The sequence below is a fragment of the Protopterus annectens genome, chromosome 7.part0 (assembly GCF_019279795.1).
Source record: "Protopterus annectens isolate FY-2018-M chromosome 7.part0, PAN1.0, whole genome shotgun sequence".
In the NCBI taxonomy this organism is placed as follows: Eukaryota; Metazoa; Chordata; order Ceratodontiformes; family Protopteridae; genus Protopterus; species Protopterus annectens.
This window is the reverse complement of record NC_056739.1, coordinates 1,062,921,306-1,062,936,879: the sequence shown is the minus strand read 5'-3', so window position 1 is coordinate 1,062,936,879 and position 15,574 is coordinate 1,062,921,306. Positions and strand designations below refer to the sequence as shown.

General features: G+C 36.9%; 1 protein-coding gene across 3 annotated transcripts in view; it reads right to left on the bottom strand.

The window, feature by feature from the left end:
• The window catches only part of FBN1 (fibrillin 1), a 4,097,759-nt gene that overhangs the window by 3,478,917 nt on the left and 603,268 nt on the right, over positions 1 to 15,574 (bottom strand). For all 3 annotated transcript variants that reach the window (XM_044077620.1, XM_044077621.1, XM_044077622.1), the window contains exon 7: positions 13,222 to 13,419. In XM_044077620.1, the coding sequence (XP_043933555.1) occupies positions 13,222 to 13,419 (198 nt within the window). The remainder of the gene's footprint in view (positions 1 to 13,221; positions 13,420 to 15,574) is intronic.

Genomic DNA, 15,574 nt, shown 5'->3' with positions numbered 1-15,574 from the left:
AAATCTTACCATAATGGTAGATGTCCCTCTCTTCACTGTTGCAGTATTCATTATAATATGGATCTCATGCCAAGGAAGGCCCAATGCCTGCCCAATACACCAAGGCATTTAGGTTGCTTTAAGGTATGCCGTACATCACACATATACTCCTCGAGTAGCATAGGGCATAAAGGTGGTGTCTGGACATACAAACCTCAGAACTGACAGCCTAGGAAAGCCATTTCAAGGAGTAGAGAGGTAATCAGTACATCCAAAAGAGAAATGGACTAGGGGGTGGAGGAAGGGAGTGAATACTGCAACAGTGAGGACAAGGACATCTACCACTATGGTAAGATTTTACACAACTGTACTATGTCCTTCCATTTCACTATTTCAGTACTCATTACAATAGGGAGAGTGCCAAAGCTAAGGAAGAAGACAGGGGGAAGAAAGATCAGAAGAGCTCTCTAGTAAGCCATGAAGGATAGTCCTAGCAAAACCAGCTCTTGCGATGGAAATTCCATCCAACTTGTAGTGCTTGGTAAATGTATGCACAGAAGTCCAGGTAGCTGCCTCAAGAATAGAGTTAGTATCCAAACCCTTGAAAAGATGCACCAGAGGCTATGGACCCCAGAGCTCTCAGAAATTCTCTAGCTGTTAGTGAAGTCAGAGAAAGAAGGCACTGAAAAAAAGGAAATGAGAGTTAGAGCCTTGGGAGGAGGCAGGGATGCCAGCATAAGCACAGTATGAATCTTGCACCCCAGTAAAATATGATCCTGAGAAGGAGTCAGAAAGGACTTTTTGAAATTTATAATGAACCCTAGGCTTTGTAGAAGAGAAACAGCAAAATAGAGATTTTGCAATAACGTCTCTGGAGAGGATGCCTGAAATAGGAGGTTGTGCAAATTGAGAAAGACTCGAATCACCTGTAGTCTTCAATAAACAATCAAAGGAAAGAGACATTTGGTGAATATCCTTAGGGCAGTAGAAAGGCCAAAGGGAAAAGCACAGAACTGAAAATACCATGAAGCAATAGAGAAACATAAAAACTTCCTGAAAGGGAAGTGAATTGGGATATGGAGATAAGAACCCCTGAGATCCAGAGACACCATATAAGCCTGAGGAAGCAAACGAGGGAACAAAGTCTGAAGGGACAACATTTGAAAAGAGGGAACATTCAGAAATGTATTTATATGAGATAAGTCTAAAATTGGTCTCCAAGTACCCACTTTCCTGTGTATGAGAAACATTCTGGAGTAAACCCCCTCCCCCTTTGGGAAACTGGAACGTCTTTAATTGTACCCTGACCTAACAGATCTCTAAGCACCTATGGAAATAAGGGCAGATGTTCTTGAAAGGGCTGATGAATTCCCATAATATTTGTCCATTCTGGTTAGTCCATTTGGGGATAACAATGGAAATATGAACAAATCTACAGAATGTCTACCTTTCCTAAACTATGCAGTCATATTTTTCATACTAAACTGCATAAATACAAGTCCCTAGATTGGAACAATTGAATTTTTCCACATTACATTACCCCCAAAATGGTTAAGAAAGAAGTGCAGCTGTCTGTTTTTTCCAATGGAACCAATACAGGCAGTGAGGTGTTTAAATATTTGTGAAATTTATTTGGCTGTTTGAGAGCTTATTTAATAACACATTTAATAAGGCATAATAAGCACATTGATTATATCCTTGGAAGAATGGAACATGGACTTAAATATTCTAGCAGATCTCACATTTCCAATTTTTAAAATGGAGTACGAAAATGTATTTCATGATATTAAGATGTGGGAAACCATGTTTAAGAATTTTAAGTACAAAACTGTACTGCTTATGATCTCCATAAAGCATTCAATTCATGTCTAATTATCATAACCAGTGGTAACAAGCATGCAAATGAATCCAACAACAGAGACAAAGGTATTTTTTAGGGGGAAAAAAAGCAGTACAAACTCTAAGGATCTTAGAGTGGCAAAAACAACAGTAGTTTCCAAATAGGTGCAGAACCCAATTTCCACTAATTGCAAAGTCAACACAAGAAAAAAAAAGCACAAAAGATCGACCACATAAGACTGAAACGTGGAACACTGAAAGCACTGTAACTTGCATCTTTTCTCTGCATCCCCATACGTCCTGCTTATTTGATATAGATATATATATATATATATATATATATATATATATATATATATATATGTTTTTAAATTGAAAGTTCATCGAACCGTACTACCTCAAACCTACTTCTGCGAAAGTGCATTCCATCGAAAATGCACTTTTGCGGAATGAAAAAACAAAAACTAGCTAAAAAGGTAAAATAACACACTAAACAGTGTTATGCAGGGGGGCAAGCCCCCTGCACTCCCCATGTGGGGGACTGCACCCCCCACCTCCTACTTTAATATTCTCACTCCGAGATCATACTACAGTGGGGAAAAGGGCATATTCCCTTACCCCCACTATACTACGATCTCAACAAAACTTTCCTTAATTGTACATCAACAGTATATGCTGATGTACAACTAAGGCAACATGAAAACTGCATGTTTTCCTTTTTATTTGTTTACTTTAGCGAAAGTGCATGTTTGACAAAATGAACGTTCACTAAAGTAATTTTGACAAAGTACGGTTCGATGAACCATACTGTCGATAAAATAAACAGGACCCATATATATATATATATATATATATATATATATATATATATATACCATCTGTGAGATTGCACTGCAATGGGGAAAGGATAAAAACAGTCCCTGCTGTACTGCAATCTCACACAACACCCTATTGGCTTTTCAGGGGTGCTAAAAAAGCAGGTAGCACACAGTTTCTATGTTACGTGTTTCAACCTTTTGTGGACAGTCTTTCATGCTTTGATATTTCTTCATTCAATGTTATTAATGTATCTTCTTTCAATGGACAGAATGTCAATCCAAGAAGAACACCTACAGAGAAACAAGTCCTATATGGCAACATGTAGTCAAAGAGGAAAGGGAGGACTTATTGTAGGAAGGAATAAAACAACAACTGGGAAAACAATTACAGGAAATCAGTGTCAAAACCAAAATACAAGGTCATTAACCTAAACTCTTTTTCTATTAGCAAAACAGGCACCAAAGTACAGAGAAGGGTTTTTCCTTAACTCCACCACAGAGTGCAGACTCAGTGCAGACACTTTTTGATCTTAACTGAACTCGAGAAAACTAAACTTGACATATTTTTTTGATTCTGCAGAAGTTGTGCCAACATGCAATGTGTGCTCCAAGCAAAATATTTTTAATCCAGTACTAACATCATCACCTATTACAACTCACTGTACAAAATAGAAATTCATTGTCTTTAAAACAAGCAACCTATAAATAAATCTTATAGTCTTAACTTTAAAGAAAAAAGGACTTTTTAAACATGAAAAAAAAAAAAGCAGACTACATGAAAGATGACAAAGTAGCTGTATGGTCATTATGGACAACAGAGTTATGATGACAGAATGTTATTAATTTTAAATGACAGCTTTAAGAGCATATCACTGTTAAAGACATTAACCCTGAATACAATCTCAAAGTTTCCTTTAGTTAAAGGACTTTCTGCATAATGGGTGTTTAACAGTTTCTTGTATATTAAAAAATAAAAAAAAATGGGTGCCCAAATGTTTCTGCAAAGGCAGTGAAAACATAGTGCATTTCCACTTATTTGGATAAGACTTTTAAGAAGATTATCTAGTTGGCTCCATCCTTAATTTGGAATTCTTTGGATTTTTTCAGAAAAGCTTAATCGAATTACCGTCTGTAACATTCCGAAGGGAATTACTTTTATGACAACAGATATTGCATCCTTATATACAGTCATTCTACAGACTACAGGTGTTAATGTCAGACTTTAGTACAACTGGGGTCAATGTTATGATGTGGTTATCTGTTATCGCATGTCTCAAAATGAAGCCTCAGTTGCATAGAGTTGGTTTGGATAGTAAGTTTTTCTGCTATAGAGAAAAAAAATAAACAAAGATAAGTGATAGCTATTGGTGTAACCATAGCACCAGCATTTGTTACTCTATTTTTTAAAAAATGGGAAAGAGCAGCACTGTATGGCTTGAACAGCTATGCAAAGTTTAATATAAGGGATATTCATTGATGGCCTCTTTTTCTTTTTGATATATGATGATTTAGAAGATGGAATTACACTGCAACATGACTTAAGAGGTCAAATGTTTTGAATTCATGTTTCACTGCAGTAACCCAAGCATCCTTTTTTAGACATTGAGATAAAAATAAAGATATTTTTGTACAATTTATATGGAAAACCAGGCTTTGGGAACAATTATATACCATCCATCACTGGCAGGTCTATACCATTTTGTCGAATGCACTAAAAATCAAATATCTTTTCAATTAACTTTATCCGTCGAAGCTTAATCCATCGAATGATCACTTCAGCGAAGATTTACACAGGGAAAAAAAATAGTTGGCCATCATTGGGAGTTTGCCCTTTTCCCTACTGTAATGTGATCTCGGAGTTGGTATATTTAGTTAGAGGGGGGTGGGGGGGTGCATCTCCCCATACCTGAGTAGGTTCTAAATTATGTGTTTTTTGTGATGGATGATAGGTTGGCCAAGCAATTTTTTTCCATGGGTAAATCTTCACTGAAGTGATTATTCGATGGATTAAGTTTCAATGGATAAATTGCAACAAAGAGGTATTCAGTATTTAGTTTGTTTGACAAATTGATACTGACTCCTCACCTGACACCCACTGCACATACAGGAAAAGGCAGAAATATTAGCAAAATGAAGTACTAATGATACCAGCTTTGCCAATCAGCTGGGAATTTAGGTACAATATTTAGGAAAAGGGGATGTAATTATGACTTTAGTTTAGATGTTTTTAAAGCAGTATGAAATGGCAGAAACACCATGTGAAAACCATTACTATGTCTATTACAGACACAGAACATAACTGTACTATACTTACATCCAATGTAAGCATAACAAGGGTGCAAGGGACTGACCTCCCAGACTCTTAGTGAAGATAGTGACAACATGTTTTATCCAAAAAATGTAACATTATAATAGGGTATCCAGACTTACTGAGCAGGATGGGTAAACCAGCTTTTACAGGAAAAAGGGAATATAACTTTTCAAGATTTCTGAAAACTGTATACTGTAAGATTAATGCAAATAAACGTATGGACAAACTACATGGGATATTTTGTTGTAGTATAAGTTGTGTAGATTCATCCATGAAGGGTCAGTGGTCTTCCAAGAGCATATAACTAAAACAATAAATGTATCAGGATGGTAAACTTACTGTGCCAAATGTATTACTGTGATGCATATTAATCAGGAAAGATGGAAATTAAGCCAATGAATCAGTGAACACCTGTTTGCCCAATCAAAGTATTTAAACAATGTTTCATACAAACATTTCACAGTATTTAAATTGCTTTAAAAGTTTTTTTTTTTTTCGATGTGTGGCAGATTACTTTATGGGAAGAGTGCTTAGATAATGCCCTTGAAATTATAGAGTTGCACTAGCAATTGAGAATGCAAGCTAACAGACCTCATGTTCTTAAAGAATATGTACATATTAGATGTGTTTAAAGGTTAGAGATGTCAAATGGGTATCCTGTACAGTTTTAGATTATTTAATTGACTGGATTCTTTACATTACTACTGCAAAGCTGGCTCAGATGGTCCTAGGCCATAAAGACTCCCAAAATACCATGAAGAAAAATCAAGTAAAAACTTCTTTTATATGTAGTACAAAAGGAATAAGCGCTTTCATCCTGCCTAACAGGACTTCATCAGATTCAACAATAAAATAGCATTGCAAGTGCTTATATAGATGTAAAAATTAGGTAAAAGGAAGTGATGTATCAATTAAGAACTCTAACTACTTAAAGAAATAGGTACATTACAACATAACTTGTATGAAAGTAGTATAATAAAAAATCACTTTTCAATGAAAGAAAAACATATATTAACAATTGCATGTTAAAATACACGTTCAAATACATGTGAAAAATGTGTTTAAAAAGATGTGTATTAAAAAATATATGAACTAAAAAGTGCTGTATGAAGTGTTTTGTTATGTTGTATCACTCAGGCTCTAAATTCTAAAATAGGTTTGAGGGGGATGTAATTGTTAATACCTGGGGGGGGGGTTACTGGCATTAAGCCTCAACTGCCAGACCACTTATTTCTCTTCTAAAATGAGCTTAGTGTTACCACCCCTAGGATTAACAAATACTTTTTCTAAAATAGCAAATTTAAAGGTGTGACAAGTTTTGTTATTCATCAAGTGCCTATATAAGGCACTATTCATATTCTTCTTCTTAATGTTATACTTATGCTCATAGATTCTAGTCTTTAAAGGTCTTTTCAGTTTTCCCGACATAAAATGCCGGGCATGTGGGACACAAGGCTAAATATACAACTTCTTCTTTCAGCTACTCCCGTTAGGGGTCGCCACAGCGGATCATCTGTTTCCATTTCTTCCTGTCCTCTGGATCTTGCTCTGTCACACCAACCACCTGCATCTCCTCTCTCACCACATCCATAAACCTTATCTTAGGCCTTCCTCTTTTCCTGTTACCTGGCAGCTTCATCCTTAGCATCTTTTTCCGAATATACACTACATCCCTCCTCAGCACATGTCCAAACCAACGTAATCTTGCCTCTCTGGCTTTGTCTCCAAACCTTCAAACCTGGGCTGACCCTCTAATATACTTATTCCTAATCCTGTCCATCCTCGTCACATCCAGTGCAAATCTTAACATCTTTAACTCTGCCATGTCCAGCTCTGACTCATGCCTTTTTGTCACTGCTACTGTCTCTAACCCATATAACATAGCTGGTCTCACTACCCTCTTGCAGACATTCCCTTTCACTTTTACTGGTACTCGTCTGTCACAAATCACTCCTGACACTCTTCTCCACCCTCCATCCTGCTTGCACTCTCTTCTTCACCTCTCTTCCACACTCACCATCACACTGAACTGTTGATCCCAAGTATTTAAACTCATCCACATTCGCCACCTCTACTCTCTGCATCCTCACCATTCCTCTATCCTCCCTCTCATTCACATACATATATTCTTAGTCCTGCTGACCTTCATTCCTCTTCTCTCAAGAGCATATCTCCACCTCTCCAGGGTCTCCTCCACCTGTTCCCTACTCTCACTACAGATCACAATGTCATCTGCAAACATCATAGTCCACGGGGACTCCTGTCTGATCTAGTCTGTCAACCTGTCCATCACCATTGCAAATAAGAAAGGGCTCAGAACTGATCCTTGATGTAATCCCACCTCCACCTTAAATGCATCCGTCACTCCCTACCGCAGACCTGACCGCTGTCACACTACCCTCGTACATATCCTGTACCATTCTTACATACTTCTCTGACACTCCCGACTTCCTCATACAATACCACATTATTACAGTTCCCTTTCTGGTCCTATTTATGTTAGCCAACTGTACATCCAAATTCTCACAAATAAACCCACATTGGTTACATGAACCACATTTTCTTGTACCTTGGGGGCCTCTCTTTGAACCGAGTGGTTTAAAATTCTCAAAACTGCTCTTGATATTAACTCCTGTCTTAAACACAAAAGTTGGTGAGGTTCCTAATAAATTGTAAATGTCCCCATCAACCCTGAGGACATTCACATTTTTTGACACCACTTCATTAGTCACTGACAAGTAAGGACTGAAGTTGAGCACCATAGCTCTAGAATGCACACTTCCATTCAAATTTTCACCCCCAGATGTCAGTCCAACCAACAGTGGTTTGTACTATAACCCCATTGTGATAAGACACAGAGAACAGTCTCATCCACGAAATGGGGTGGATATCCTCTCTTTAGAAACATATTCCCCACAACTTTTAATTCATTAACAACATTGGTGTATTCAGATGTCATTCTGGCCACCCTAATACACTGGCCTTTAAGTATGCTCTTTTTCTGTGACATAGGGTGGCAACTGTTGTACTCTAAGTAGGAGTTGCTAACAGTGGGTTTGTGATAGATGTTAGATTTAAACCCATTCTCTATGTGGGATATGTACGCATCCAGGTAGGACATACCTTTGTCACTATATGAGTGCGTGAACTTAAAGTAAGGGCAAACACTGTTCAAATATGCTACAAATTTTTTATCTTCCTTTTATCTCCCTTCCATAGAACAAACATGTCGTCCAAAAATCGGACATAAAGTTTCAGTTTACTTGAAAAAGGACTGTTGAATACATGTCTGTGTTCCCACTCAATCAAAACAAGATTTGCGAATATGGGGGCACAAGATGCCCCCATAGCAACACGTTTGATTTGCCTGAAATGCTCCCCTCGAAATAGATGAAATTATTATCTAGGATGGTAGTCATAAATTCCAACAACATTTGAATCTTATCACTATCCAATGTAGAATATTTGACCGTAGATTCATGAAAAAGTTCAATCCTACATCCTTAGGTATGGAATTAAACAAGTCAACCACATCAGTGGTTGAAAATAATAAATCCTTCTCCCAAAGTTCACTTTTAATTCTACCTAAAAATCCTAGGAGTCTTTTAAAAGGTAATGAATGCTGTTGTAGGAATGCTTAAGCCAATTATCTATAATGACTCCAAAGGGAAATGTTTTAGACTTACTCCCTGCAACTATTGGTCAGAAAGGGGGTTGAGTCACATTTCTGTGAACTTTGGGAATACCAAAGATAGAAGCTAGTAGGGGGTTCTTAAGTTTAAGGAAATCGTATGCATCCATAGTAATCCTCTGATCTAGCAAGTATTCTTCCAACTCCATATCTATATGTCTATATGCTATATGTATCTCCTTTAGTGATATAGGCTCATATACTTCCAAATTGTGTAAAATGTCATTGCACAGCACAATATCCCATGCCTTGTTGGGTTTCATAACCCTTATATCTGTGTCTTGACTTAATTTCTGAAAAATCTCAGTTTCAGATTTACTCAAGTTGTATACCTTTCTCTTTTTCCCTTTTATAGCTTCATAAGCCTTGTATATGTCCTCTGTGACTAGCTTATCAAAGGTTTGTAAAGAAGGGTGTAAGGGAGAGTTGTATGTGTCTTTTTCGTAATAGTAGATGCCTGAATCTGCTGGGCCTTATCTTTAAACTGAATGGCCAAGTTTTGTTTTCTAATAAAAAGTTTCATCCCAATCAATGTGTCTACTAAATCAAAATGTGTAGTAGGTAAATATTTCAGCCCTTTGGATAACAGGGAGAAATAATCCTTTGTCACTTCACAACTAGTGTAGTTGAAAATGTTAAAATTTTTGTAGCTATAAACTACCTCGTTTGTGATTAAAATCTCACCTTGTTCTTGGGGTAATATGCTCGATGTACTCCCCCTTGATATTGGGACCAGCCCGCTCCCTGACCTGAGTCCCAATAAACTTCCTTGGTCTGGGTGTACCTTTGGTTGTTTCCCCCACCGAAAATTTTTTGGGGTATGGGCATAATTATACCACTTCCTTTGAGAATTATCATGTCTAAAATGCCCAGATTGCCTACGGTCATTAATTTTCTCTTCCCCACCAGTAGCATTCTCCATTTTATATTCTTTCCATATGTAGGTTTTCTTTCTACTACACTGGAAATGTCCCTTTCAATTTCCTTTTCTTTTCTCTTAAATAAAGTACCACTGTATTTATTAACAATACTAAATTGCTTTTGATAAAACTCTTTACATTGATCAAAAATTAAGTCCTGGATGATATCAACATTTAAAAGCTCAACTTCAGATAATAGTCTACTTAACTTAGCATCATTGTGTTTAATTTTAACTTAGCATCATTGTGTTTAATTAATAAACGCATGTAGTCAAATCCAAAACTGTCAAATAATGAGTTAAATTCATTCATTATTTCTTCATTTAACTCTAAACCCATAGGTTCCTTAAAAATTCTAATTCCTTTTGGTACAATCTTAAATTCAATACATTTATTAAAATATGCATTATCTACCTGTAACTGTTTAATGTGCCCAAGTTTTTTCTCCATGTGTAAAATCTTTTCTTTTAAAGAAGGAAAAGCAGTTTGATTGTCAACATCAGTTGGTAAACAGCTCTTATACGTAAATGCAGTTTCTTCTTTTCCCAAATGTAAATTCCGACTTTAGCATATTATTAAAATCATTGTTTAAGGTACATAAGTCTCTAGCAGTAGGCACATTGTCATTATTAGCTGTAATATGTACTTGAATGATCCTGGTACCTGTTGGTGCTGCATTACCAGAAACTGCTGCATAAGTTTGCTTTGGAACAGTCCTTTTAGTCTTACCTCCACAATAAAGATAATCCTCATCGTTCTCTTGCCCTCAACCCTCAGAAGAGTTGGAAAACCTCTTAAAATGAGAAACAACACTATCTGATAATTCCTGGGGCTGGAGAAGGTCGCCATTACTCTCTTGCATTTCGTTTTGCTCTGTTCCTCCTCCTGGTGAAGTCACACAAAGGGGCAGGTGTATTCTGCTTCTGGGTTTGGCTCATAAGCTCTATGAGCCTTGTTAACTCGCCCTTAACAATTTGTATTTCTGAATTCAGCCTGTTAAATTTGTTTCATTGTACAGGCGAAAATAAAGATGGGATCTTATCTAGGGAATTCATCCTGCCAGAACCTTGGGGTTACAGTACAAACCATTGTTGGGGTTGGACTGACATCTGGGGGTGAAAATGTGAATGAAAGTGTGCATTCTAGAGCTATGGTGCTCAAGTTCAATCCTTACTCGTCGGTGATTAAAGAAGTGGTGTCAAAAAATTGGAATGTCGTTAGAGGCGATGGGGACATTTACAATATGTTAGGAACTTCACCGACTTTTGTGTCTAAGACAGGAATTAATCTCAAGAGAAGTTTTGAGAATTTTAAACCATTCAGTTCAAAAGGGGCCCCCAAGGTACAAGAAAATGTGGTTTATGTAACCAATGTGGGTTTATTTGTGAGAATTTGGATGTACAGTTGGCAAACATAAATAGGACCAAAAATAAAGTTTCAGAAAGGGAACTGTAATATACATAATGTTGTATATTTAGCCTTGTGTCCCACATGCATGGCATTTTATGTAGGGAAAACTGAAAGACCTTTAAAGAATAGAATCTACGAGCATACGTATAACATTAGGAAGAAGAATACAAATAGTGCCTTATATAGGCACTTGATGAATAACAAAACCTGTCACACCTTTAAATTTGCTATTCTAGAAAAAAGTATTTGTTAATCCTAGGAGTGGTTAACACTAAGCTCTTTTTCGAAGAGAAAAAAGTGGTCTGGCAGTTGAGGCTTAATGCCACTACCCCCTCAGGTATTAACAATTACATCCCCCTCAAACCTATTTTAGAATTTAGAGCCTGAGTTATACAACATAGCAAAACACTTCATACAGAACTTTTTACTACATATATTTTTAATACACATCTTTTTAAACACATTTTTCACATGTATTTCAATGTGTATTTAGACATCCACGGTGGTGCAGCAGTAGCATTGTTGCCTCACAACAAGAGGTTCTCCCGTTCGATTCTCGGTTGGAGTGCAGGGAGTGCCTTCTGTGTGGAGTCTGCATGTCCTCCCCACGGTTGGGTGGGCATTCGAAAGACATGCGTAAATGGGCGTGCCTTCGTTGAAGGTTGAACGTCAAGCTGGCAGCTCGGCGTTCGTGAAAATCTACTGCCAATCATTAGTGGACCGGAGTTACACTGTGGCGACCCCTAACCGGGAAAAGCCGAAAGACAACAAGAATTTCAACGTGTATTTTAACATGCAATTGTTAATATATGTTTTTTTCTTTTATTGAAAAATTATTTTTATTATACTACTTTGGTACAAGTTATTTATGTTGTAATGTACCTATTTCTTTAAGTAGTTAGAGCTCTTAATTGATACATCATTTCCTTTTACCTCATTTTTACATCTATATAAGCACTTGCAATGCTATTTTATTGCTGAATCTGATGAAGTCCTGTTAAGCAGGATGAAAGCGCTTATTCCTTTTGTACTACAAATAAAAGAAGTTTTTACCCGATTTTTCTTTGTGGTATTTTGGGAGTCTTTATGGCCTAGGACCATGTGAGACAGCTTTGCAGTGGTAGGGTTTGTGTATTTGTTGCCTTAACTACTGCATTCAGTTATTTGGACTTATTTTGATTGTTTACATTGTTTGATTTTAAGATGACTGATTATTTGTTATTGCATGTCTTGTTCCATGTCCATAAATTAATGTGATCATTTCTTCTTCCTTTCAGTCCACGTTGGACAACGGTGCTAAAATAAAATGTTTCATAATAAGAAAACTGTTGCTGCATCTGTGACAATTATTATTTTTTTGTCTGGTAAAATAATATTGATGTTCAGAAAATGAGTATTCAACATTTATTAGATGCATGTACATAAATGGAATGGTGTCTGCAGTCATACAGGAAAAACAAAATTCCCACATTCAAATACTAATCTACACAATTATTTTTGAAAGAAGAATATCTTGATAAATTTTCATGTATGAAGAAAAATTATTACATAGATCCTCAAATTGCCAATATGACCTATTAAAACTGATTTGCAGTACTGGTTTGTTGATGGCTGTAAACAATACATACATCTAATTTAGTTACCATATCATTTTAAATATATAGCATCATAAATTATACCAACAGCGAGAGAAATACAGCAGACAAAGCTGATGGGATTCATGAACCTTGGGAAAATTGTTCAGTTTTATATATATGAAGCAACTAAGTACAATAACTAACTGAAGAAGCATGTTATCCCTCTGGAAATACAGTGAGACAGGACAATGTTATTTTTCTTTTACTGATTACACTACTACCCTGTGCAGAGTACTGATTTTGTCAGCATAGGAAATAATATAGCTCCCACTGGTTTTTGCAATTCTCTCCCAATTCAGGATTCCTGAAAAAGGATTAGAACAGTATTAAATGGCTTCAAAAATGTGTTTATCAAATTAAAAAATGCAGCAATTTGTCAAAAAGCAAGACTATATTAGATATGATTTTGCCTGCTTGCTGTTATTAAGCAAGAACAATTTCATTAGTGCTAATGAACATGTTATATGCACACTGAAGCATGAAGTCATTTTGCTTACAAAATGCTTCCACTCAGTTTCCCCTTTATAATGCTTTTAGACAGCTAGTCTAAAGCACTTTATTTTAATCAGCTATTATTTTTCAGTAGCTCAATATGTGGTCAGTTTTTTCAGCTTACCTTGACAAGCTCCTGATCGAATATTTGGAATGAAGCCTCGACGGCATGGATGTGGCTGTGCAGGACACATTTCACAAGGGTGTCCCCATGCTCTTCCAACTGTTGCACAGCAAAGGGTCTTTGTGCAGACTATTCCACTCAGTTGCCCTTGGCACATCTGTTTGCTTACTGATGTAAAACATGGCCCAGTCCTATAATCTGTATTAACACAAAATAAGATCTGTCATCGTTACCAAATGGATAACTCAAAAGTCCAACACAAGTAATCTGTGCTTTTCATTTTCTGTTCCTGTAAAGCAAAATTAAATCAAACTACCATATTCTGTTTCAACACTGTATCCTTTGATTTTTCTATTTATTCGTTTATTTATTTTTAGTTTTGTAATTTGTGAATTATCCATCAATGTGAAGTAACCCTTAGAGCAACAATAACTTTCAGTGCCAGGGACTTCCACCAACACACATGAATTAACTATTTTCAAAGCTTCTAACAGAAAGGAAAATACTGCAGCTACGAGGGTGCTGAAGCTCTATACAAATCTTGGCTAACAGCAAGTTTACATGAACAATCTTGCTTAAACTAAAATTAAGACTGAGTGCTTGGAAATTATATAATTTGTGACTCAGTATGTCTTGTAAAGCATATTCAGGAAAAAGTAAAGAAAACTAATTAAGTACTACTCGTATATGTTCTACTGACCAAAATGAAAAAGAAACATAAAGTCATTCACAAGAAAATGAATTATTTATGATATCACATTTGTTGCCAAAGAGAAAAATGGAGATTCAGACTTTCTGGAAGAAAAAGAGGGCCAGGGCGGGAGGGGTGGACATAAGGCCTCCTGAACAATCTTTCAGACTTATTTGAGGTTCCATGATTTTGGGAGGTATGAGACTTCTTTTTGGAACCTCTTTGCCACCTCCACTTAAACATCTGTTTATGTGAATTCTGTTGAGACCATTCATTCTGTTTTTGCCATAACTGGATATGGAGAAAGAAAATCCCTTGGACAAACTGGAAAAGGGGGGCTGAAAAATCTTAGATTCTCTGGATCATCTTGCCCATTTCATCACACTTTTTGATCACCTCTGTAACACAGGGGCCAAACACTAAATCTCTATCCAAAGGAGAATTTAATATTTTACCATCATCTGGAAGGTTCTGAGAATGTAGTCAAGCAAACCTCCTTAAAATCATACTGGTGGCCATAGCCATGGAAGAAGTATCACACACGCTGCAAACAATGAATAGTGAGCTGTGCAATAGAAAAAAAAAGAATTTATGTACTTACCATAATGTTCCATGTTTGTTGTCCATCTCGCCATTCATTCTTAATGGATGGGTTTGGAGCTGAGGCGGCTGAATACACTAGCTCGAAATCTCTAACTTGGCTCGTGGCAGAAAGGTATCCCATCATGCAGTAGTGTAATTCCCCAGATCTTGTTTGCAGCCAACCATAAATAATTTGTCTAAACTACAAATGATACTTCAGGTATAGAAACAACAAGGAAAACAACAAAGGCACTCCTTAATAAGGAAGGAAACCTCACCTCTAGGTCCTCGAGGAGTCCTTGGCTAAGGAACGTGGGAGGGTCATACGAATGAATGGCGAGATGGACAACAAACATGGAATGTTATGTTAAGTACATAACTTCTTTCTGTCCTGTTGTCTTATCTCACCTTCATTCTTACTGGATGGGACAGCGTCCATAGCACCATTTTCCTGGGTGGCTCATGACAGAACACCTTTGAGCACGGTGGAACCAAAGGAAGCCCTGTCTCTGGAGGCCAAATCCACTTTGTCATGAGTAATAAACATATGAGGAGTTGCCCATGTAGCAGCAGCACAAATACTGTTCATTGACAATCTGGCCAGGTAAGCAGAGGAAGGTGGTAATGCTCTGGTCGAGTGGCCCCTGACTTTGAATGGTAAATTCCTGTTACTTAAGGAGTATATGATAGTAATGCAATTTGAGAGCAAATTTGAGAGTGTAATTTTAGAAACAGCATGCCCTTTTTTACTTCAGAAAAGGAAATGAACAATTGATCTGTTTTCCTGAAATCTTTAGTTCGATGCAGGTAAAATCTAAGCTGTCTATGGACATCCACTTGGTGAAGCCTGTACTCTGCTTTGTTGCTATGATTGGGAAAAAACACTGGGAGCTCAATAGATTGATTTAGATTGGTCTGGGAACAAATTTTTGGCACGAAGGATGGATTAGTATGCAGGGATACTCTATCTCTATGGAAAATCATGTATGGTGGCTTGATAGATAGAGCTTGCAACTCCGAGACTCTTCTTGCAGATGTAATGGCTACCAGAAGAATAGTTTTCCAAGAAAGGAATTTGAG